Source organism: Nelumbo lutea, chromosome 1 (genome assembly GCF_056320005.1).
Source record: "Nelumbo lutea isolate HS-2025 chromosome 1, American lotus-T2T, whole genome shotgun sequence".
Classification (NCBI taxonomy): Eukaryota; Viridiplantae; Streptophyta; class Magnoliopsida; order Proteales; family Nelumbonaceae; genus Nelumbo; species Nelumbo lutea.
Genome location: NC_142684.1, coordinates 157,959,927 through 157,986,483, shown reverse-complemented (window position 1 = coordinate 157,986,483; position 26,557 = coordinate 157,959,927). Strand labels below are relative to the sequence as shown.

The window sequence follows — 26,557 nt, the reverse complement described above, 5'->3', positions numbered from 1 at the left end:
TGTCCATATCACTGCTGACCCCGTGCATCTCCAAAGTATTCTCCCCCTTATTTTTGGCTACGTTGAAGTAGAAGTATCAAACAACCTATCCAACCTGTCAGGAGCGTTCCACCTGCAACCATAGAGTGAGAAAAACCGACCCCAAATACAACAAACAAACGGGCAGGAAATGAACAAATGATAAGAAGTTACACCATTTGATTCACACAAATAGCACCAATTTGGGGAAAGGCACCAGCCAGTCTCTTACTTTATAACAAATCGCAGGTATTAATTGCACCATGGAAAATCTCCCAACAAAAAGCATCCACTTTGGGGGCAATAGGCAGACACCAAGCTTCTTTGACCAGGAATGGCACAACAGGTGAGTTAGAGGATGACAAGGCCTTGAAAAAGGAGGCACAACTGAATACCCAGAAGATGAAGAGTCCAAAGTCTACTGTCTTTCTTACTGGTATCATGGCAAAAACCCCATCAAGAACTTGCAAGAGATTTGAAACAAGGCCCAATTCTGAACCCTCACATTTCTGTGAAGCCTCAAATTACCCAAACCCAAAGAGAGAGAGAGAATGGATTAAGAAGTCAGAGACTGCCTTGCCTTTAAAGGAAGAAAGGGGCAACAGTGATGGAAATAAAACCTTCAAAGGAGTTTCAACCACCCACACATCTTCCCAAAACTTTATTTCATTACCAAAGTTAAGCTCAAACCTGACATGATTGAGGAAAAGCGGAAGAATCTTCTGAACTGCTTTCCATGGTGAAGCACTAGAAGCCTTGTACAAATTCCAGCGTCCCAACCATTCTGTGAGAGCCCATGAATGTTAAGCACTACATTGTGCCACAACCTATCTGCTTCCCACGGGAAGCACTGAATCGACCTCCATCCTTCACTCCTCTTCCTTCAGGGAAGCACACCATTCACTTCTTAACAGCTCAAATAAACTCCATAAGTGCCACAAAACTTCCGCTACAATTCCTCTTACTCTCCAGAGCATACCTCCTCTCAGTAGCTTCTTTCATCTCCTTGCATTCCAACTACCTTCTTGATTGCATCGCCTCAGCAACAAAGTCCCTTACCCAGTCAATTATCTCCTCCCTTACAAGAAAGACCAAGGCCACTTTCTTCTCCCTAATTTTCAGGGTAATCTTGCCCTTCACCCTGAAACTCTCAAACAGCAATTATTTGGCTCCAAACTTCAAAAATCTCCTCCAACCAGTTAGATGTTCGAATTCACCTTTCATACTCAAAGCTTTTCGTTAGGCATGTTATTTTAGGATTTCATAGGAGATGTGAATCAGTCCTCCAAAACTGATATAAACTTGGTAAAAATTAGAGAGAAAACAAGAAAAATAGAGAACAGCAGCACAAAAGAAGATGGAGAAAAGAAGAGAAAGAAGAAGAAGAGTCGAATTATCTTTTCCCTCCCTTCTCTAATCCTTTTGTTAAACTTCAATCATTAGGATAATTACAAGTATGCCCTTAAGTGGGCGGCCGGCTAGGCAGTAACATAAAGAGAACTTACAAAAAAGAAATAGCATGCCCAAAAAGATAGGCCCATTAACAAACAAATAAATAAATAACATACTACAAGAAAAGGTACTAGGGCCCATTCGGCCTAGTCTCTCTACACTCCCCCTCAAGCTGAGCATAAATGTCAATCACGCCCAACTTGCTTATATAGTGTGCCAGCTTCCCCCTAGGAACTCCCTTGGTCAAAACATCAGCCAACTGTTCTTCTGAGGCGATGAATGGCAAGCAAGCTTCCCCTAAGGAAACTCTTTTCCGTATAACATGTCTATCAACCTCAGTGTGCTTAGTACTGTCATGTTGAACAGGATTATGTGCAATATTAATAGCTGCATGATTGTCACAATAGAGCACCATTGGCTTCTCATAGTCAACCCCCAATTCTTCTAAAAGTGATCATAGCTACAATAATTCTGACACACCATGTGCTATTGCCTCGTATCCTGCTTCAGCAAAGGATCTGGCAACTACAGACTATTTCTTACTCCTCCATGAAACAATGTTCCTTGCCACCAAAGCACAATAACCCGAGGTGGATCTCCTATCATCAATACATCTTGCCCAATCGGCATCGATGTATGCTTCCAGCTTCATGTGCCCATTTTTGGCAAATAGAATGCCTTTCCCAGGGGTACCTTTCAAATAACACAGAACTCTTTCTGCAACAGCTAAATGAGTATCTCTGGGAGAATGCATAAATTGACTAATAACACTCACTGCATAGGAAATGTTCGACCGATTCATGTAGAGATATAACAACTTCCCAAATAGTCTCTTAAACACTCCCCTATCAAATAAAAGTTCACCATCTGTAGTAGAAAGCTTATGATTGGGATCAATAGGAGTGGAGGTTGGTTTAGCACCAAGTTTACCGGTCTCTGCAAGGAGGTCAAGGACATACTTCGCGCTGAGAAATGAAGATACCATCCTTAGATCTAGCAACTTCAATGCCCAAAAAATATCAGAAATTTCCCAAATCCTTGATCTTAAATTCAAAGTTAAGAAACCTTTTGTGTTTACTGACCTCCTGAATGTCATTAACCGTGACCACAATATCATCAACATAAACTATCAAAAAGGTCACCAGAGAGCCACTTCTTTTCAAGAACAAGGTATAATCAGATTGAGTTTGTGTGTAACCAAATGAGACAAGAGCAGCCCTGAATCTCTCAAACCAAACCCGTGGAGACTGTTTGAGACCATAAATGGATTTCTACAGTTTACACACCTTCCCTCGCATTTCCTTTCCATACACTCCCGAATGCAAAGACATATAGACCTCTCATGTAAATCTCCATTCAAGAAGGCATTCTTAACATCAAACTAGTGGAGAGGCCATTTAAAAGTAGCAGCTAGGGACAACAAAACCCGGACTAAGGTCATCTTAGCCACAGGATCAAATGTCTCAATATAGTCAATACCATAGATCTGAGTGTAGCCTTTAGCAACCAGCCTAGCCTTAAACCTATCAAGAGAGCCTTTAGAATGATATTTAATGGCAATTATGTTAGACAGTTTTTGTATGCCCTTAGCTTCAATCTGATTTGATGTACTTTTGTTATTTAGTGGAAATAAATAAATTGCATGTTTGATTCATGTTGTTTGGTTTAATTCTGTGTAAAACCCTAAAACTGGACATTTATAGAGACTCGTGTTAATTTTAAATGTTCACAGCCGTTGGATAAGTCTGGGGAGATTTATCCTGCCAAGGCTGATACTGGTGTGCCACCAAGTGTTGGGATGGCCTGTCTCAGCCACCAGGGTAAGACCCGAGGCACATGCAGTGTGGGATTACTTGAATCCTTGAATCGGACCAGATTTCCAGTATTGCTCTGGACCTTGGAGATAGATGGGCAAAACTGGAAAGTTACACCTGACCCCTAGACTCGATTATGACACTTCACAAGGTGTTGGATCAGGCTGCCTTTGATATGCCAATCAGTGAGATCCTTATCGGGGATCAAAACCTGGGTATGTTGGGGCATTTTGAGAATTCATCTGAGTGGGTGATCATAGTGACAGAATCAGCCACTTTGTCGGACAAAGGGTAATGATCGGGAATGCACTCTCTCTGATGGAAACCAAACTGTCGGTAGTTGATTTCAATCGTTGGAATTTTGTTTTGCAAAAATTAATATATTTATATATATATATGTACGGTTTCAAATTGTTTGCAAATGGTTTTAATTCCCGGGATCCATGTGAGAGGAGAGTGCGGCATTGTTCCTTGCAGCCGAGGGAGAGGTCCTCTCTTGTCGGGCAGTGCTTGATCATTAAGGGCTGAGAGGTTAAGTGTAAGACCATTGAGGATAATACCTGATGGGCTAATCTTGCACCTACCCACAGTCCCTGGGTTTTTATAAGATGGCTTGGCCCAGGGACCACTTAATGTAAGTGTTGGGCCCATAGGGTCCATATGATGGACTCAAGGGGTTCATTGAGTTTTTCAGTGAATTCGGCTGGGCCTTGTATAAAGGCTGGGCCGAACCCATGTGGCTGGTGTGTAGATCAATGCTTGGGTCCCACGCCATACAAAGAAGCCCAACTGGGCAACAGATTGGAAAGTAATTAGACACTAAACACTTAATGGGCCAGAAGCCCATTTCGAGCTGGGCTGATATGATCACCCATCCTTGGGGCGAATCTGAGATTAATGTTAGTAAAAGGATTGGGCCTTTAGCCTTATCCACTCTTGGAGACCAAATTCAAATTAGATTTGAATTTGGTAACCTCCTGATAAGATCAGGAGTAAGCTAACTTTATCTGCAGATAGGATTAAGATTATCCCCTATTCAAATACTGATTTGGATTGGGATAACTCCTAATTAGGAGGATTCTTAATCAAGAAGAAAGGAGGAGAAACCCTAACCAAGAAAGAGAAATATCAGATTTCGAACCACCTTGAAGAGATATAGGATATCTCCTGCGAATTGAGATAGGATCTCATTCATACTCCAGAGAAGAGAAAGGCAGTTCAGCCTTTTCGCCTTTAGAGTTCTCCTCCTGCCGCCGCCATCTGTTTTGCAAGATTAGATCTTTGTAGAAAAAGAAAGTCAAGAAATCTGTTCTTGACATTAGTCTTGCAACAAAGACTAAAAGGATTCAGTGTTTAGTGTTTCCAGAGGATTCTTGTGAAGGATCCAGTGTGTAGGACGCACCCTACTGGTTCTGTTCCATCCACAGCTGTGTCATCTTCAGCAGGAACGGATCTTGGAGCATTCTTTGGGCGTGAACACCAACTTTGGGAGATACTGCTTCTCCGGATCAGGTATATTCCTCCCATTTATCTTTTGGTACAGATCTGGTTTGATTATGGTTCAAGTAGGATCCTTGAATATTGTATTCTAAATTTAGGGAATATGATTCCCAGTTGGGAGAAGGTAGAAAATTTTTTGAAATTCGCCCACCCATTCCGCAACCTTTATGGCGTCCATTAGATGGATCCTACCATTCTTTCAAATTACCCATTTACAACCCACTAGTTCCTTCCCTTCTGGCAAGTCCACAATATCCTAAGTATGGTTCTTATGCAAAGCATCCAGTTCAGCCATCATAGCATCCCTCCATTGAGGTTTAGATAGGGCTTCTGGTACAAACCTGGGTATCACATGGGAAGATACAATGAGCTATACACTTACGCTTGCCCTTGCGAAAAGCAATAGGAAGATCAAGGTCTAGGAAAGAAGTTGATGGGTCAGGGGAAGGCTGACCTGTTACCTCAGTAATGATGGGAGGAGCAAGAGGCTCTTTTGTAGGAGTGGAAACAACTTGCCCATGTCTAAATCTGTGTCTGTGGTACCACCTTTGGAGAACAGGATGAGAAGGAATTATAGGAGGATGAGGTGGAAGAGGAGCAGGAATACTGGAGGTAAACCCAGTGGGAGAAGTTGACACCTCATCAGATGACTCAAAAGGAACAAGAAGAGGAACTGATGGAGATAGCAAAGGGTTCCTCAAATTGCTCCCCATTAGGAGGAAAACTAAAGAAAGGAGTAGACTCAGCAAATGTGACATCCCGAGATACAAAGTGGGTGCCACTAACCGGATCAAAACAGCAATATCCCTTTTGTGTAGAGGCATATGCCAAAAAAACACATTTACGAGCCTTAGGTTCAAATTTGTGCCTTTGATGGTTGTGAACATGTACATAGCAGGTGCACCAAAAAACACGGAGAGGAAGAAAGAAGAGATTCTCATCTAGAAAGAGAAGGCTAAAGGGGGTTTTGAAGAGAAGAACCTGGGAAGGCATACAATTAATCAAAAAGGTAATAGTAAGGGTAGCAACTCCCTAAAATTTTATAAGAACATGGAATGCAAAAAAGAGTGATCTGGCAACTTCAACCACATGCATGTTCTTCCCTTCCACCACTCCATTCTATTGTAGAGTGTAGGAACAAGAACTTTGATGAATAACCCCAAAAGTTTCAAGATAGGCTGAGAGGGTTTTCTCAAAACACTCCTTAACATTATCGGAATGGAATATTTTGATCCAGGTGTTAAACCGGGTAAGAATAAGTTCATGAAATTTTTGCACAATAGTTGGTACTTCATTCCGGGATTTCAAGAGATAAATACTAGTGTAACGAGAGTAATCATCAATAAAAATGATAAAGTACCTGTAACCCCCCATAGTAGGCAAATGATATGGCCCTCACACATCAGAGTGAACAATATGAAAAGGAGAAATGGATCTTTTATTGTTTACTGAATAAGATTGTCTAAAATGCTTTACCAGTTCACACGACTCACAATGAAGACTTGATAAAGACACTCCCTTAAACATATCTGAAAACAAATGACTCAAAACAAAAAAAGACAAATGACAAAACTGAAAATGACATAACATGACTTTGTCAAAAGACTGACAAAACTGACTCCAAGGCAACTCCATGAGGTGGTCCAAGAATCCTATAAGGTGTGTCCAACAAGTATATTCCATTCGCCTCATGGCCACTCCCAATCATCCTCTAAGATTGCAGGTCCTGAAAAACACAATGAGTGGGAAAGAATGTTATGCTACAGTTCAAGGATTTATTTAAGCTGATAACAGATAAAAGATTTGTATTAAGTTTAGGGACATGAAGGGCAAAGGAAAAATAAAGGGAGTCAGAGGTCTTCATACCCCTTGTCAAAAAAGATTAAATAAGCTGGTCATATGGTCTGATGCACTAGAATCATTGATCCAAGGGATTTTATGATTACCTAAAACTAAAGCATGATTTGCAGAAGCACAAATACCTGAGTGAGCAAATGCTAATGATGATGATGTGTTGCCTAAGGAGTGAGATGTAGAGACAGTGGCTTCCAAGTGATTTAACAACCTTCCATACTTTTCCAATTTTGCCTTCATTGTTGTCAACTGTTCCATGGTTGACTTCTCTTCACTCTCCTTACTTCCTCGTTCGAGTATTGTGGCAACATTAGCTATCTTAGGCTTTCCTGTCTAACTGGTCTTCTTAAAACTATTGTTATTCTTAAACCTATCAGGTAGAATATCAACATGAAGCTTCCAACAAGTGTCCTTAGTATGCCTCGGTTTCTTACAATATTCACATACCAGCTCCTTCTTGGTTGGACCCTTCGAATTTATTCCAACATGTGCAAAGTGTTCTATAGGTGGACTCTATAACTGAACCTGCCGCCTGCTCTCTTCACTGCTTCCCTAGGCAAGAGTTACCTCATCTTTGGCCAGAATATTCTGCCTAATGATGTCAAACTCAGGGTTGAGTCCTGTAAGAAAATCAATGACCCTATTTCTTTCCACCAACTTCCTAAAAGTTTATGCATCCACTGTACTCTCCCATACAATTGTCTCCATAATATCAATTTCACTTTTCAAGTGTAGGGCTCTTGCCACATTCATTTGTGAATAGTGTTAGTGTAGGGGTATTTCTGTCTTTATACTTATGTTGAGGTTGCTGATTTGTAATATTATATTAGAACTAGTGTCCATCACTTAAGTAAGGGCACATGTGTCTTTTCCATTATGTTAGTAATATAAAACATGTCTGGCCGAATGGGAGAGGTAATTTTTCTCTCGTTTGAATCAAACTTTTCTTCTCTCCTTTTCTCCTCTTTTCTCTCTCTCTTTCTTTCTTCTTTCTTCTTCTCTCTTCTTGGTTGTTATCAGACTAACAGAACTCAAGGGCAGGCCGAATCATAATATGGTATCAGAGCACAACTAAGCAACTTGGATCTGCCCAGATTTCTGTTTTTTCCGCACTCAATCTAGGGTTTTCTCTGCCATCGATTGGAGATAAGGGAAAGGGCTGAAAATGAGTGATTTCCCTCTTCCCTTGGAGGTTTTTATGCCTCCAGTTGTGTTGTTCGTGGTTGGTTGTTGTGATTTGTAAGATGCCCTCCCCTAATCGATGAAGAGAAGAGGGTTGATTCGTGTGGGGCAATGGGTGTCTTGTGTGGTCTGATTTTCTTTTTTGTGTGGATTGTTTTTCGGGTGATGAGGTAAGAGATTTTTATGCATTCTTTTGTTATGAATCAAATAGGAAGTATGTTTCAGATCGTATGATGGGATTTCAGATTCTAGTGTGCCAGGGTTTATGCTGTTTTTTTTGTGTGATTCGAAGGGGGAGTGGTCCTCATATAGTAGTGAGAATTCAGGTAGTCGTGGGGTAGGGTTTGTGGTATAAAGAGTACAATCTTCGGCAATAAGTGTTGAAACCAGTGTGATCGGTGTGATCAAGTAGTGTGTAGTGTGTCGAATTCAGTAATAATAGAATTCAGCAATGGGAGATAACAGTGATAGCAAATCTAACGTGATGATACTACTGACTACCTGAATGTTCAAATGACCTCCATTAAACTGAATTGAGAGAATTATGTACCTTGGTCTAAATCTGTAGAAATCTTTCTTAAGGCAAAAAAGAAGGTGAAACACATAAGGGACAAAAAGCCCTCCACCGATTCTCATGATTATGATGATTGGGAACAAGAGGATGCACAGACTATCATTATGGAACCCAATATTAGTGTAAATTTCATGTTTCTTGACACTGCCAAAGATGTGTGGGATCATGCTAAGAAGTTGTATTCCAGTCAAGACAATACAACCAGAGTATATCAGCTGTATCAGGAATACTTTAATCTGCAACAGGGCAATCAGAATCTTGAGGAGTACTATGCTAGTATGAGAAACATTCGTAATGAGTTGAATTTTTATCACCCCCTCACTTCTGATGTCAAAATTCAGCAACAACAGAGAAAGCAACTTGATGTGACTCGATTTTTGGTGGGGCTGAAATCTGAGCATGAACCAGTGCAGGCTCAGATACTAGGAGGGTCAGCTCTCCCTTCCTTAGAAGAGGTGTTTGCTCGACTTTGGAGGACTTCCATTGGATCTACTGACAACTCTAATGTTTCTGATAGATCAACCTTTGTAGAGTATCAAGGGGTCGTGGTGTTAGAGGTGGAGCTTGAGAAGCTCAGTCTGGCCGTGGTGGTAGCAGTGGTCCGGTATATGACCGGAGTGGTGGTGGTGGACCTACATATAACCATGGTGGTGGTCGTACTAGAGGTAGAGATTCAGAGGGAGCCCATGGCAGAGGACGTGGCTCGGGTCCGAGGAGATGTACTCATTGTGGTATGGATGACATACCATTAATTATTGCTATGACTTGCATGGTCTACCCTCAACTTAGGTCAATCATGCCCTGACAAGTGACACCAGTTTCAGACAAGAGAGTCATTCAGCTGATCAGATGCCTCCTACATCCACAGAAGTTCCCGAGAAGGAGATGGTGAGTGTTCCCCGTCATGACTATGAGAGGTTTGTCCAATCCACATCTCAACAAAACATGGCTACTTTCGCACACTCAGGTATGGCTTGTTTGGCATCCACACCCAATCCCCGAATTATTGACTCTGGAGCCTCTGATCACATGACTGGAACTCCAGGTGTGTTTTCTTCCCTCTGTCATTGCTCAACATCACAATCTGTTACCCTTGCTAATGGTTCCACATCCTTGATTTGTGGTGTTGGCAATATTAACATGACCCCCTTATCTTTATCCTCAGTTTTCTATGTCCCTAAATTTCCATTTAACCTTATGTATGTTAGTAAGTTGACTAAGTCACTCAATTGCTCTATTACTTTTTACCCTTCTTTGTGTGTTTTTCAGGATCTCAAGACGGGGATGAAGATTAGAGGGCATGAAGCTGGTGGATTGTATTATTTTGACAGTGGTGGAAGAACATCAACAGCTCTCCAGTCATCTCTCTCTCCTCTCCAGTGGCACTGTCGATTTGGTCATCCTTCGCTGAAAGTTTTGAAATCTTTGGTTCCTTCATTGAGTCAACTTTCTGTTTTAGATTGTGAGTCGTGTCAATTGAGGAAACATCATGTTGTTCCCTTTAGTCCTAGGGTAGATAACCGTGTGTTGAGTCATTTTTCTTTGGTTCATTCAGATGTTTGGGGTCCTTATAAAGTGATGCCATATAATGGATATAGATATTTTGTCATTTTTATTGATGATTGGTCAAGGATGATGTGGCTCTATTTAATGAAAGAAAAGAGTGAATTGTTTACCATCTTCCAAAAATCTTATGCTGAGATTCACAACCAATTTGGGGTTCACAGTAAAATTTTTCATTCCGATAATGGCCGTGAATATTTCTCTTCATCATTTCAAGAATAATTGGACCAACATGGCATTATACATCAGACCTCATGTACCTACACCCCACAACAAAATGGGGTGGCTGAGAGAAAGAATCGTCATCTTTTGAAAACAGCTCGATCCCTCATGCATCAAATGAATGTTGCCAAACCCTTTTGGACTGATGCGGTGTTTATTTCTTGCTTCTTGATTAATCGGATGCCCACGTCTATCATTGATGGTCATTCCCCATTCACTACCTTGTTTCCCACCTTGTCTTCGTTTCCTCTTTCTCCTCGGGTTTTTTGGTGTGTCTGGGCCCCGAGAAGGACAAGATAGATGCATGATCCATTAAGTGCATCTTCCTTGTCTATTCCCGAACCCAGAAAGGGTATGTGTTATCATCTTATTTCTTGACGTTCCTTTGTGTGTGTTGATGTTACCTTCTTTGAGTCTACTCCATTTTTCTTGGGGTCCGGTGATGCTTCTTCCTCCTCATCACCTCCTCCTCTTCCACTTCCAATTGCGGATTCTGTTCCCCTTGTTCCAGCCATGACCAAGTCCTCGCCTCCAGTGCCGCCACCTGTTGAACGGCCACCTATCCGTCAAGTGTATACACATTGACCACATGTACTAGCTGCTACTCCTTCGGCTCCATCAACATCGACAGATCCGGCAGTTGTCTCCACACCAGCCCCAAACCCAGTATCTGATCTTGATCTTCCCATTGCCTTGCAGAAAGGTAAATGCACTTGTACCCTTCATCCTATTTCTAATTATGTTTCACTCACTCACCTTTCCGCTTCCCATCGCCAATTTATTTCTTTGTTAACCTCAGTTGTTGTCCCTAAGTATGTCCAAGAAGCCCTTGCCTCTCTAGGGTGGTGTCGTGCAATGGAAGAACTCTCAGCTCTAACTCATAAACATACTTGGGACCTCACCACTCTTCCTCCTGGGAAGCAAGCTGTCTGTTGTAAGTGGGTTTATACTGTTAAGTATTTACCTAATGGTAGTGTAGAGCACCTGAAAGCTCGATTGGTTGCAAAAGGGTACTCCCAAACCTATGATATTGACTACACGGAGACCTTCTCCTCAATTGCTAAGATAGGTTCGGTTCATGCTGTGATCTCTCTTGCTACTATGTATGATTGGCCCCTCCATCAGCTTGATATCAAGAATGCTTTCTTGCATGGTGATTTGCTCGATGAGGTCTATATGAAGCAACCACCGGGGTTTGTTGCTCAAGGGGAGGATGGTAAGGTATGCAAACTAAAGAAGGCTATTTATGGGCTTAAACAGTCTCCTCGAGCAAGGTTTGGTAGGTTCAGTGTGGTGGTAAAGAAGTTTGGTATGAAACAGTGCCAAGTTGATCATTCCGTCTCCAGTCATGACTCTCAAGCAGGAAAAATCCTATTGGTGGTGTATGTAGATGATATTGTTATTACTGGGAACGATAAAATGGGCATTGACAAGTTGAAGACTTTTCTACAAGAACAGGTTTGTTAGGTGCTAAACCAGCTGAAACACTCTGGAAACAAATACTAAGCCGAGCAGTGATATGGGTGAAGTGTTTGAAGACCCTAATAGATATCGACAACTTGTAGGTAAACTAAACTACCTAACCATTACTCGGCCAGATATTTCATTTGTGGTTGGTGTGGTAAGTCAGTTCATGCAGAAACCTTTGGTTCCTCATTGGAATGCGGTTCTAAGAATTGTGAGGTATTTAAAAGGGGCCCCTAGTTGTGGTTTGATATACAAAAGTGGTGGAACACTTGAAATAGAAGGGTATATCAATGTTGATTGGGCTGGTTCTATGTCTAATAGGCGGTCTACCACAGGCTGTTGCACTTTTCTTGGGGGTAATCTGGTGACATGGAAAAGTAAGAAGCAGACAGTCGTGGTGAGAAGCAGTGCAGAGGCAGAATATAGAGCTATGGCACATACTACTTGTGAATTAGTGTGGCTAAGGAACCTTCTATAGGAGATAGGATACAATATTAACACTCCAATGAAGCTCTATTGTGACAATCAGGCTGCAGTTCATATTTCTTCTAATCCAGTGTTTCATGATAGAATCAAGCACATAGAGGTTGGCTATCACTTTATGAGAGAGAAGGTGCTGAATGGAGTGATAGACACTGCATATATTTAACACAGGGAACCAGTGGGCAGACTTATTTACAAAAGGGTTGAGTTGGGGAAGAGTGGATTACATATGTAACAAGCTGGGATTATATGATATATACTCACCAGCTTGAGGGGGAGTGTTAGTGTAGGGGTATTTCTGTCTTTATACTTATGTTGAGGTTGTTGATCTGTAATATTATATTAGAACCAGTGTCCATCACTTAAGTAAGGGCACATGTGTCTTTTCCATTATGTTGGTAATATAAAACATGTCTGGCCAAATGGGAGAGGTAATTTTTCTCTCATTCGAACCAGACTTTTCTTCTCTCCTTTTCTCCTCTTTTCTCCCTCTCTTTCTTTCTTCTTTCTTCTTCTCTCTTCTTGGTTGTTATCAGACTAACAGAACTCAAGGACAGGCCAAATCATAATAAATAGGTTTCAATAACATTGTCCCAGATCTCCTTGGCCGAGGACATCTAGAGATAGTGCTAACTTATACGAGGCTGCATTGAGTTGGCCAACCATCCTATGACTGTATAGTTCTGCAACCATTTCTCAAATTCAGGGTCTATCTCTTCAGTTTTCACCTTACTGCCTGTGAGATACCCTAATTTTCCTCTACTACAGACATAAATCCTTATAGAGTGTGCTTAAGCAAGATAATTGGTTCCATCTAACTTAATTGTGGTCACACCAATCAAAACGGAACCTACCGAGCCAAGCTCGAAAACTGGCACCTGCTTGAAATCACTTCCGTATTGCTCCATTAATCAAACAAAAATCAAAAAAACAGAAATTTGGTCTTTATATACATACTTGAAGTCAAAACAGTACCTAGATGCTCTGATACCAACTTAAAGTTACTACTGTTAGCAAAACTTTTAGGTTGCAAATAACCTAGAAATCGAAAGAGAAGAAGAGAGAAGAAAAGAGAAGAAGAATAGGAGAGGAATAGGGGCAAAATGTTCTATTACTGCTGCCCTAAGCAGTATTATTTATATGTGTTTAACATAACATTAGGTAAAAGGACAAAAATGGCCTACTACCTATAACAGTACAAGAAAGCACAAAGCAAAAATAAGCAACAAAAAACTGAACTTATGGGACCACAAGTAAAAATATCAGGTCTGGTCCACTATATCACTACAAGGTTCTTCAACCACCCCACCACCACCTTGGAATTAGACATGTTCATGGGCCAAGTAGCTCGACAGCCTAGCCCGGCCCAGCCTGATCTAAGTCGGGCTTGGACAGGATCTCAAGCCCACGGGCCCGGGCCTAAAACACTGGGCCCGACCTTCTTTCGGGCTAGGCTTGGGCGTTTTCAAAAAAGCCCGACCCAAGCCTGAACCCAACTTGATAATTGTAGAGAAGATGGGCCGAATGGCCCATAGGTTGTTTAGTCTTCTTGTTATTTTGGGCCCATCCTATCAATATTAAGTTATTTTTTAAGTTCTTTGTAAATTCTTGCCCAACTAAGGGCCTCCTTGTAATTACTCAAATATATCTAATAAAATAGTGTTAGATGGCTGAGATAGAGAGAGTTCGAAATCCTCTTCTCAGAACCCTCATTGCAGAACACTCAACTCTCCTCTCCTCTCTTCAGTTTCAACATGGTATCAGAGCGTATCTGAACTTGAACATCCTAGGGCTGGAGGCTTAGTCATGTACTGCCTGATTCTTGGAGGTCATTCGACGAGCCCAAGACTAGAATCTCTTGGAGAAGGGGTTCGGTGACCAGGAAGAATCAGAGAAGAAGAGAAAAAAGGGGAAGGGGAACAGCTCGGTTCTGTTTTTGAAGCTCGACTGTGTTTGGACTGTTGAAGCTCGAACTGTAAGTTGTGCTCAGTTTTCTGGTTCTGTTTTGTATTACCTTCGACTGTGTTTGGACTGTTGAAGTGTCCGAAAATCCTAGCTGTTCTGTACTACCTTCAACTGCATTAAATCTGGTTTAACCCAGAAATTTCTGGGCTGTTTTTTCTCTTCTTCTTGGACTGTTAAAACCTGCCGAAACATCCTTGTAACAAGTCTGTGTATTGTTACACTTGTTCGGCTGTTTTAGGGGGTTGTACGAACTGTTTTTGGGGTCTTTTCTCTTCCTTGACAGTGGGGTTGTCTTTATTGCCCACACTGTGTTTGTGAAAAGGCTTATTCAGCAATACCGATTGGTACTTACTCTTCTTGGCTGAGTGTACAACCTTGAAAAGGTACTTCGGCTGAGTGCACAGTGCCTAGAGTTTCTGATTACTTCTTGAAGCCTGAACTCAGGGAATTGTCTTCTTGTGGTCAGCTGAACTCAGTGTGTTGCCTCCTTGTGGTCGGCTGAACTCAAGTGTGTTGCCTCCTTGTGGTCGGCTGAACTTAGTTATTGCTTGTCCTTATTCAGTATACTTGTACAGTCATCTGAAATCATATTTGGAGTGTTTACATGATGTACTCCTCAGAGTTTGAAAACAAAAGTGGTGCTGAATATGGACTGGGTCAGGGGACTCCAACTGATTCCTTATTGATTGTGACCACAGTTAAACTAGATGGAACTAATTATCTGGCTGGTCACAATCAGTAAAGATTCATTTTTGTAGTAAAGGAAAGGGGGTTCATTTCCGGGAGTAAGAAGGCTCCCCCAGAAGATGATCCATCATACGAGAAGTGGATGCAAGAAAATTACACTGTCATTGGGTGGCTTGTGAACTCAATGCAGCCACAAATCAGTCAACACTACCTATGGATGAATTCAACAAAAGAAATTTGGGACAGTGTTGCAGTAACCTATTCCAAAAAACTCAATGTGGCCTGGGCATATAAATTGAGAAGTGATGTAAAGAATTTAAGGCAAGGAGAGAAACCTCTTGCTGTATATTTCTCAACCCTGAAATCCCTATGACAAAAGATTGACCTAATAGAAGTTGTAACTTGGGACACCACTAATGATGCAGAGACCAACAGAAAATTGGTTGAAAGGAACAGGGTTTTTGAGTTCTTAACTGGACTAAACCAAGAATATGATATCACAAAACAGAATATTCTTTCCAAGGAATGTGTATCTTTGTCACAAGCTTATGCATTGGTGAATAGTGAAGAGAGCAAAAGGTTGTTCAGGTTCAAGGGGCTGATATTAATGATCACTTTGCCAATATGAGGATTAAACCTAAAGGGAATGTTGGAACTTCTAGTGGCACAGGAAAGAAAGAAGTTGTATGTGAGTTCTGCAAAAAGCCGAAGCACACCAAAGACAAGTGCTGGAAGTTACATCCTAATCTTGTTCCCATTCGGTTTCAGAAAAAATATGATAGTAAAAGATTAGGAAGTGCAAATGTAGCTGCCAGGCCAGATAGTGAAGAGATGTCTGCTTCTGCACAGTTGGCAGCCATGAGAGCAGAATATGAAAAGTTTGGGAAGATGATCAGTCAGCTGAGTGATGTGACCTCTGCTTCCGACCCTTCAGGAAATTCTACTACTTCAGCATTTGCTCATTCAGGTATAAAGGCTTCTGCTAATCATGCTATCTCTTCAGGTAATCTCAAGATCCCTTGGATTATTGACTCAGGTGCTTCTGACCATATGACCAATATGTCTACCTTGTTTGTTTCATATGACTTACTTCCTAGACGTGATAAAATCACTTTAGCAGATGGTTCACTTGCCCTTATCTCTAGTAAGGGAACCATCAAAGCTACAGATTCCTTATACCTACCTTCTGCCCTTCATGTACCTAAACTAAATACAAATTTGTTGTCTGTGAGCAATTTAACCAAGTCACTAAACTGTTGTGTAACCTTTTTTCTTTCCTACTGTGTTTTTCAGGATCTTGAGTCTCAGAAGGTGATTGGGAGTGGCCATGAGGCGAACGGAATATACCTGCTTGATACTCCGGGACAATGCACTGATCATCTTGGGAATGTTGCTCTTGGATCTGTCTCTTCAGAGTCTGTTAGTCGGATTATGTTGTGTCATTGTCGTTTTGGTCATTTGTCTTTTTCGGCCTTGAGTCATCTATTCCCTGAACTGTTTAAGGGAATTAGTCTGTCCAGTCTTCATTGTGAGTCTTGTGAATTGTCAAAGCATTGTAGAAGCAAGTATCCTTTGAGAAATAAAAGATCTTCTGTTCCTTTTAATATTGTGCATTCTGATGTGTGGGGGCCTTACCACTTATCCTCCATGGGTGGCTACAAATATTTTATCCTATTTATTGATGACTTTTCACGATTCACTTGGATATTCCTGATGAAATCCCGTGATGAAGTTCCAAGACTTGTAAAACAATTCCATGAATTTGTTTTACCCAATTTGATACCAGGATTAAAATCTTCAGATCGGACAATGCAAAAGAATACTTTGAGAAAAACCTATCCTGCTATCTTTCTGACATGGGGGTTATTCATCAAAGCTCATGTGCTAGGACCCCATAACAGAATGGGGTTGCTGAGAGGAAAAACAGGCATATTTTTGAGGGTGCAAGAAGTATCTTATTTGCCTCACAAGTTCCTACCAGGTTTTGGGGTGATGATGTACTTACTGCTACCTATCTTATAAACCACATGCCATCCAGGGTTTTGGGGTTTAAGTCTCCCTTCACTCTTCTTCATCCGGACAAAGACCTTTTTCCTGTTCCTATTCGTGTCTTTGGCTGCACCTGTTATGTACATGTTCCAAGTGTCCAAAGGCATAAGTTTGAACCCAAAGCACAAAAGTGTATTTTCCTTGGTTATTCCTTCAAACAGAAGGGTTATTGCTGTTTTGATCCAAAGTCTAGCAATCAGTATGTCTCAATGAATGTCACCTTTGATGAGTTTTCCCCTTTTTATGGTTCCTCTCCAGAAGGACATTGTCCACAGGGGGAGGATTTGACACAGGTGTTTGCTCTTCCTCTTCCTGTCCCTGTTGAGTCCCTTGATGTGTCTGCCTCTCCCTCAAATGAATCAAGGTTGGATCAGTCGTTCCATTCTCCTTGTCCCGGTACCCTACCTCCTCGTCCTATCCTCAATCCCAAGGTGTATCAAAGGCAAAGATCTAGAAATGTGCAGGTTGTTTCTCCTACAACACATGAGCCTCCTACACTTCCAGTCACAGAAGAGACAACAGGTACTGGTTCAGCACCTTTGGATTCATCCTTCCCTGACCTTGATATTCCCATTGCTGTTAGAAAAGGAAAACGGAAGTGCACTGCACACTGCATTTCCAAGCACCTTTCTTACAGTTTGCTTTCACCTTCATATTTTACCTATCTCTCTTCTGTTGCTTCTCATCCTAGTCCCAGGTCTGTGTCAGAAGCTCTTAAGATTCCAAAATGGAGGGATGCTATGAAATCTGAAATAGATGCCCTACACAAGAATGACACATGGGAAGTGGTGGATTTGCCTGAAGGGAAGGATCCTGTTGGTTGCAAGTGTGTCTTTACCATCAAATACAGAGTTGATGGCACCATTGAAAGGTACAAGGCCAGGCTGGTTAAAAAAGGCTATACACAGACATATGGGATTGATTATTTAGAGACTTTTGCACCTGCTGCCAAGATGACATCTGTGAGGGTTCTTCTATCTTTAACTGCTCAGTTTGACTGGCCCCTTTATCAATTGGATGTGAAGAATGCATTTCTGAATGGTGAATTACATGAGGAGGTTTACATGTCTCTTCCTCCAGGGATGTATGGAACTGATATAAAAGGGAAGGTATGCAGGCTGAAGAAATCTCTTTATGGACTAAAACAGTCCCCTAGAGCATGGTTTGAGAGATTTAGAACAGCACTTGTTAACTTTGGTTATGTGCAGACACAGTCCGATCACACTCTTTTTGTGAAGAGGAGTGGACCTCTGGCAGTATACCTCTGTGTATGTAGATGATATTGTAGTGACGGGTAATGATGCCTCAGGAATTCATGATCTAAAATCTTTTCTCCATAGAGTTTGAGATTAAAGATTTGGGGGAATTGAGATACTTTCTTGGCATAGAAGTGGCTCGATCCAAGGATGGGATTCTTATCTCCCAAAGGAAGTATGTTCTTGACTTGCTCTCTGAAACTGGAAAGATGGGTGCTAGACCAGCTGCTACTCCTATTGATATGAGTCATAAACTCTCAGCCTCAAAAGGGACATTGTTAGAAGACAAAGGAATCTTTCAGAGACTTCTTGGGAAACTTTTGTATCTATGCATGACTCGGTCAGATATTGCATGTGCAGTCAGTTGCATTAGCCAATTCATGCATGCTCCTCGAGACACTCATTTGGCAGCTACAGAGAGAATCCTATGTTATTTGAAAGGCTCCCCAGGAAAGGGTATTCTGTTTGCCAAGCATGGTCATATAAAACTTGAAGCCTACACCGATGCTGACTGGGCCGGGAACATTGTCATTTGTAGCTTGGTAGTTGGTAATGTTGTTTCTTGGAGAAGCAAGAAACAATCGGTTGTTGCTCGGTCTTCTGCTGAAGCAGAATACAGGGCCATGGCACATGGAGTTTCTGAATTATTATGGCTAAAATCTTTGATGGAAGAACTTGAAGTTGAATATGACAAGCCAATGATGTTGTACTGTGATAATCAGGCTGCCATCAACATTGCTCACAACCCAGTGCAACATGATAGAACCAAGCATATTGAAGTTGATCGACACTTCATTAGGGAAAGGGTCTCTTGGGGTGAAGTGTGTCTTCCTTTCATCACATCTGAAGGATAGTTGGCAGATTTTCTTACCAAAGGCATTCCCAAGGCAAAACTCCAGCATGATACCAGCAAGCTTGGCATGATTGACATCTATGCTCAGCTTGAGGGGGAGTGTAGAGAAGATGGGCCGAATGGCCCATAGGTTGTTTATTCTTCTTGTTATTTTGGGCCCATCCTGTCAATATTAAGTTATTTTTTAAGTTCTTTGTAAATTCTTGCCCAACTAAGGACCTCCTTGTAATTACTCAAATATATCTAATAAAACAGTGTTAAAGGGCTGAGATAGAGAGAGTTTGAAATCCTCTTCTCAGAACCCTCATTGCAGAACACTCAACTCTCCTCTCCTCTCTTCAGTTTCAACAATAATGTATTATATAAATAAAAATATATATTATATTTTTTCTTTATTATTCTTCTCTTTTTTCAAGTAATAATGAGATCTTTCATTATTTTTTTAGGTTTTGAGGTCTTTTAATATAAATAAAATGGTTTTTAATTGAATAAAATAGAAAAAATATTTTTCCAAATTTCTGGTCGGGCTCGGACTCTGGCCCAGGCTCAAGACCTAGGCCCGATGGCCGAGCCAAACTCAGGCTCAGGCCTGAGCATACTCTGTTAATGTAAAGGCAAAGCTTGGCCTGGCCCAGCCCATGAACAGGTCTACTTGGAATCCCCTTCAACAAGAAGCTACCATACACCCAACTGATTTGCCTGACTTGCAAATTGCATTACAGGGCTGCTAGTAGTTCTACTCTTACTAAATCCCCAAATCCCAAGGGACCCAAGTAGAGAAGTACAATCTCTCAAAGCTCGTTTCTCAGACACCCCCCCCATTCCAAAGCGCCCTAGATTGCCCCGATTCTTCCATCAAAGTTTAGCTTCAGTGAGCCTTCAGGTAATGGAATCCATCATACAACTACCCTAATCTTACCGAATGAACACCTTGCTAATGCTAACAATTTTTCCATAAATCTGAATAGGAGAATTTACGGAATAGTCCCGTAGTCTTTAACTAATGGATTGCCCTATTCAACACACAATCCTTTACATCTTGGCTACTCCTCTCCCCAAATTGTCCATATCAAGGCTGCTCTAGCACATCTCCACATAATTCGCCATCTTCTAGGCAAAATGAAGATAGAAGAGTTAAAGATCATGCATACTTCTACTGGCATGTTCCACCTACACCAAACAACAAAAAAAGTCAAGCCCATAATGCTACAAAAAAAGGACAGGACATTAGTAGATGGTAACAATCCTCCCCACGAGCTCTACAGAGAGTACACTAGTTGGGTGAAATACAAAGGAAAGGTCTTCTCTTCTGTAAGTTATCTAAAGTGTTCACTTTCCCATGATTCACTTCCCAACAAAAGGCCATTATCTTATGGGGAACCGGCCTACACCAAATTTCCTTTGAAGGGAAAACCTGTTGAGAGGAAGACTGACAAAGGGACTTATAAAAAGAAGCACAAGAGAAGGTCCCTTTGGAACTGGGAACTCAAATTCTTTTGCCTAGATTAGAAGGATCCAAACAAATCTAGTTCGGGAGACAAATCAAATTAGAGAGGGAATCAATTTCCTCATCCCTTAACCCCCTACAGAAGCCAAAATCCCAATTCGAAGCCAAGGGGGTTCCCATAGGTGAGACAAAGTTTGAAACAGCCTCTTTCTTATACAAGGAGACAGAGAAAAGTAAAGAGAAAAGGTCCTTTAAAGGGATATCTCCAACCCAAATATCCTCCCAAAATCAGACAATGTTTCCAAAACAAATTTCATACCTGACATACCTAAGAAACTGAGGAAGAACACTATGAATGGCTCTCCAAGGTGTTGCTAAAGTATCCCACCTTGATAACCAACATCCCACCCATCCTCTGATCTGCCATGAATACTTCCCACCACCTCATGCCATAACTTCTCTGTCTCTCTAAATGCCACCGCCATAAACACTTCCCCAATAACAGTAGATTTTTTCCAAACCACCTTTCCTAGACCCAAACCGCCCTCCTCTTTGTTTCCACACACAATTTCCCACTTCACCGGTGTTTTTCCTTGTCTCGATTCCCAAAGCAAATCTCTCATTAATTTCTATTGTTGCCAACTCATTATGCCATAATACCATCTTGCCTACTCCAGCCAGATAGCAGCAATAGTTTTCACTTAGGAATATGTCAATTCCAGTAATACATCGTGCTAGTATCCATGGAAATAGAAATATGTTTACATTTTAAATCATGGTTATCCCACCCTAAAGTAATGAGGCAAGGCAATAATTCTATTAAAATTTAAAAAGCATTGAGAGGTATATAATGTATCATTATTGAAATCCATTCTCTTTTCTCAAAAAACTGCATAAAATTACTTTCCATATAAGGACTATTGTTTAAATTTCACAAAATTGTATAAGAGGCTTTTCCATACTTGTTCACTTTTGGATTTTCCTCTCTACTTTTTGCAATTTTTATATGTAAGTGGATATGCAGTTCACAATTGAACTTTTTGGTAGGCCACAGGGGTATTAAAGCATTTAGAGGGAATATGGGTAAAGATGTAGCTTTCACCCTGAGTGAGTGCCCGTTATCATGCTAAAGTTGGCTACTCACTAAAAGGAAGCACATAGAAACTTACTCTGGAAAGCACCTGGCTGGTGCATAGAAAAAGTGAGTAGATGGAATTTCCATTCTCTTCAGAATTTGTAATAACTTGTAAGATTTCATCTGTTTCATTAATGTATTTGATATACTAAAATCACCCTTTTAGACAAAAGATATGCTTATTGATCACAAAAGGCCAATTAAATTATATGTTAGCAGTAAAAGTCCCAGGGATCATGACTGTTCTCGTGATGCAAGTTAACTCAAGAAGGAACATAAATAATTGTTTTTGGAGTAACATAAATGATTGTTCCTCATATCACATATGGATGGAAAGCTTCCACTTAGCTGTGATATTGTAAAAGCTCCACTGTTGTTTTAAGCTTCAATAGAAAGGTGAAGCTAAAAAATCCATAACCCACATGAACCCAATGCCTAATTAAAAAGAAAAAATAGAAATAACCGTAAGGAATCAAAAAGTGGCATACCATGCTCTTGGAGTTAAGTCTGTACCACTGACGCTTTTGGTTAGCCAGGATCTCTGGGTTGAAACTTGATCGCTCCTGTTCCTTTACATTGCCACCCCACCGCCAAGCCTTCTGCATCTGAGTCTTCCATCTCGAGAAACTATTACTTCGTTTGTGTCCAGCAGATGCAACCTCGCTTTGACTGCGTCGATGCCCCGGTGCCAGAGGTGGCATGTTAGCACTACCCGTATGCACATTTTGCACTGTCTCACCAGAAACTCTAATTGCATCCTCAGGAAATTGGTCTAAGGCCCAAGGTGGAGATGCTGACCGTTCTTCATGTGTGTCCACATCCCCCATTTTCTTCATTGGGTTCCACTCATCCCATTCGTACGACACCCAGCGGGCCGATAATTAAACCTCCACTAAGTTCCATATTAAAAAGGATAGCCTAAAAAATTGCTCCCAGTATGTTAACTTGAGAAAATCGTGTCAACATCTCCTGATCAAGAAGCCCCGTCACCTTTATTGTTTTCAAAAAATAACACGAAAATCTCTCATTATGATTCTTAATCCTCTGTAAAACACGGCAACATCCAATAACCAGTGCGGATCAAAAAAATCCAACCTCCGCGTCTCAAACTTGATTCAGGGCTTTGATATGCGATTTAACTCTCTGAATACGAAAAGAAAAGGATCCAACTCATAAACCACAAAATTTTCATGAACAACAACGAAATCCAATCAAAAACCCAAATAATTACACAACACAATCAACTAACAGTCTTCATGTTGAATCCAGATATAAACGGATCAAATTTTTCAATCAAAACCGAAAAAAAAAAAATTGCAGAAAATCAGATTCTGCAAAAAAAACAATAGAATTACAAAAACAAACATAAATATGTAATGATCCTCGGACGCACCTACTCTGGATTTCTAGGGTTTCGTCATCTCCACAAAAACAACGGAAAACTTGAGAGAGAGAGAGAGAGAGAGAGAGAGTAGAGAGAGAGAGAGCACCACCCACAAATAGCAGAGAAGAAAGAAAGGCGAGAAGGGAGGGATTCACACGAGTCCCTCCTTTACATGCACTTTGCGTTTCGTCGTAAGCTTTTTCCAACTATTATTAATTTTAAATTTTAAATTAATTAAATAAATGTAGGAGGCAGTTTCTTTATTATTATCGCCATAACCTTGTATTGATCTCTGCAATCTTCAACGAAAACGTCTTTTGTCTCATTGGAAAGCGACGTGGCAAGCGACCAGATGACCACGCGGTCACATCGAAGTCGTTTAGTTGGGTGGGCTCCATCGCTAGTCTCCCGGGGACAAGCTTCGTAACCGCCCAATTCGTTGTCTCTTTCAGTCAAAGCCTCCTTTTCCATCGACTCCTCGTGAGGAGAAAGTGCTACTCATGTCACTGTCTTGGAAAACATGTGGGCTCCACCGAATGAACGGCTCAGGAGAGTCGTGTACAGGGTGTAAATGCGAATGACGATGAGGGTAAAAATCTAAAATAAGTGGGAGATGATGCCCAAATAGTGGAGGGAAGTTGCGAGAATTGGAAGCACGTGCTCGCCTACCGTTGTTCTCGGTAATGTCTCGGGCAGCGTTAAATTTAGAGGGTTGTTTTTTGGCGCGATTTCGAACGTTCTGCGATGAAAGCAAGGCGAAGTGCTGTCGCCTTTTATTATTTTTGGTTGGGATCATTGGGATCCGCGGGAATGCAAAACCCGCGGTAGGAGTAACGAGTTAACGACTAACGTCTAAACCATCAAAAAGGTCAACTGGTCATGAATGATCTACGATGCGGAGTTCCGTTGATATAAACGGTCGGATATGTTAGGTGGCGTTCGTTTTTTTTTTGGATTTTAGGAGTTGGTCAGATTATCAATTTATTTTATTGATAAGAGATTCATGTTTTTTACTTTTAGATTTGTGTTGGGAAGAGGATTTTTTTTTTTTTTGTATTACTTATCATGCCTCGTTCATTTACAACTTTGTAAATTATCTAGATAAATGTTCTCGGGGTAAATTCACTTATGCAAAATGTTTTGACTCGAAGGATTCTAGGTAAATAATAAAATAACATTTTTATCAATAAAAATATTAAAATGGACAAAATTGTCCCAATATGTTTTATAGAATTTATTTCATGTGAAAAAGTTACTTTATGGAGTTGATTTTACCATGCCATCCATTACTAAATGCCAAAAAGAAAAACATTGTAAAGTTGGTCAATAAGAAAAAGGTACCCATTGACTAATAAATAGGCAGGCCTAAATGATCTTCATCTCTTATGTGGGTAAATAACTTTTTCACCTAGAGAAATTTGTCAGCACTTGGATGGAACAAAAATAAAAGAACATGGGTAGATGCACTTGCCAAGTGTTTCTTTACTTACCAAAAATTAACAAGGCTTTAGGTTTGATCATTTTTGCCCAATCGGGAAATTTTGGGCTTGGGCCTATGTTTTCTGTTTGGACCCATATTAGGTTGGTCCTGGGCTCAATACTTCAGACCTGAACCACATTTATTAATAGTTACACATTTACATATTATTTTTTATGTTATATTGTATGTTTTATATATAAATATTATAATATGATATTTATAATTCATATTTTATATTATAGAATGTATAAAATAATTTTTCTACATAGATTATTTGCATATAATATAAAGTATTATATATTTAATGTATTTATAATACAAGTTATAGGCATGGAATTTTTTTCCAAATAAAATAAAATTTATTGATAATTTGAAAGTACATGAAACCCAAAAGAGTCATATATAATATTTACATCAAACTTACTAGAGTAGTAGGCAAAAAGATTAGCTAAATTATTTTGATCTCTAGGGATATGTTATGCTTGAATGTCTTCAAATTTTGTTATATTGTGCGTTATGGTTCCGATATGCATTTGAGTTATCCAGTTGCCAATGTTGGCCCTTTCTTGAATGGCGTATATTACCTGTGCCATATCAAAAAATAGAGACATAACATGTGCCGCATTTGAGTTATAGGCATGGAATTGGGAATGTCAAGTTTGGGCTTATTGTTTTAGGCACAAACCCCAAGAAGATGCTTAGGCTATAGCCATTATCACGGGTCACTATTTTGACCGAAATGGACTAAACAATTGGATCGTTTGACTTGGGAACTAGACATGCTTCCAGGTCCAGTTTTGGACTAAATTGTTTTTTTTTTTTTTGAAAAAAAAATTATTTAAAATTATTGTGCCTAAAATTATTGTGGTTGAATAAAATTATTTAAGTTCTTTTTAAGGATGACCATTAACAGATAAAAGAGGAGATTGATAGATGGGGAAAGTATTGAGACAAGATCTCAAATATGAGATCTATGTGTGTGTGTGTGTGAGAGAGAGAGAGAGAGAGGGGGGATTAGAGAGAGATAACGGAGAGAAAGAGAAAAGCAAGATCTTAGAAGTAAGATATGAGATCAGAGAAAGAGAGAAATCCAAAAAGTCGGGGAGAAACGTCGCCACTGTCATCATCACTAGTGAACATTGCATCCTCCTCCTGAGTGTGTGTGTATATACATGTATGTATGTATGATTTTTATCATAATATTCCAGTCTAAGGGCTACATTTGCCAAACTGCTTGAACCGTTTGACCCATATGATCAAACTGTTGACATGAAAACCAGTTGTCAATGTGGTTTCATTTTCATATTGCTTTTTAAAACATTGCCACAACTCACAAATGCAAATCCCAGCCCGGCTGAGCCCATGATCACCCCTACAAATGATATGAGAATATACGTGACCTGAATTTGATTTGGTATCCAACAGATGTGTAAATCAAGATTTCGAATTCAATATAAATTAGCATATTTTATAAGATTAAATATCGAATAAAAAAGCACTATAAATAAATATATAAGTCTTTCTAAATTTTTAATTTTACTTAATTATGAAGAATTTTAATGCTAACAAATGATATTTCATGTAGGTGTGAAATTGGATTTGGTCCAATCATGGTTAGATGGATATCTGAATCTAACTTAAATTAAAAAAATCATATAATAATAATTATTTTTTTTTCTTCATTCACTTTTTAGTATTAAACTATGTTATATTACCATGCACCTCAAACATAGATACGTGCACCTTATGTTATACTATTTATTTAAGCTAGGTGTCCTTTTTATTTTTATGGGTTGATTTGTCAAAGAGGTCCAGCATTTTTTTTTTCTATAGCACACAAAGAACAGCTGAAAACAATGAAATAATGATAAATTTGTAATTCTATAAAAGGAAATATTAGAGAAAATAATTGGGATTATGCACACCTCTTATACAATGCAAACCTTTATGATTATCAAAGAATTAACTAAAAACTCATGAAATCAAAAGGCCAAGCCTCTTTTAAGAAGTCCCTGATTTCAAAAATAAAGGAGCTAACCAAACATCTCTTATACAATGTAATTCATATATATATATATATATATATATATATATTGATAAAACGTACTGAACCAATTTATTGAATGTTCCAAAGTATGGTGCATTCATCTACCAGATTACCACAACATTGAA

General features: G+C 40.0%; 1 protein-coding gene across 10 annotated transcripts in view; it reads right to left on the bottom strand.

Annotated features, from left to right (window-relative positions):
- The window catches only part of LOC148878641 (DENN (AEX-3) domain-containing protein), a 167,624-nt gene extending 144,483 nt beyond the window's left edge, over positions 1-23,141 (bottom strand). For 8 of the 10 annotated variants that reach the window (XR_016103269.1, XR_016103270.1, XM_088957752.1 and 5 more), the window contains exons 1-2: positions 22,915-23,119; positions 22,010-22,664 (exon numbers count right to left, since the gene is read on the bottom strand). Coding sequence is in view for 8 of the 10 variants with exons in the window: in XM_088957752.1 (XP_088813878.1) it covers positions 22,010-22,357 (348 nt within the window). In the remaining 2 variants the exon portion in view is untranslated. Of the gene's footprint in view, positions 1-22,009; positions 22,665-22,914 lie in introns of all 10 variants that reach the window. The other 2 variants (XM_088957786.1, XM_088957760.1) reach the window with 2 other exon arrangements.
- Between the last annotated feature and the right edge of the window lie 3,416 nt (positions 23,142-26,557).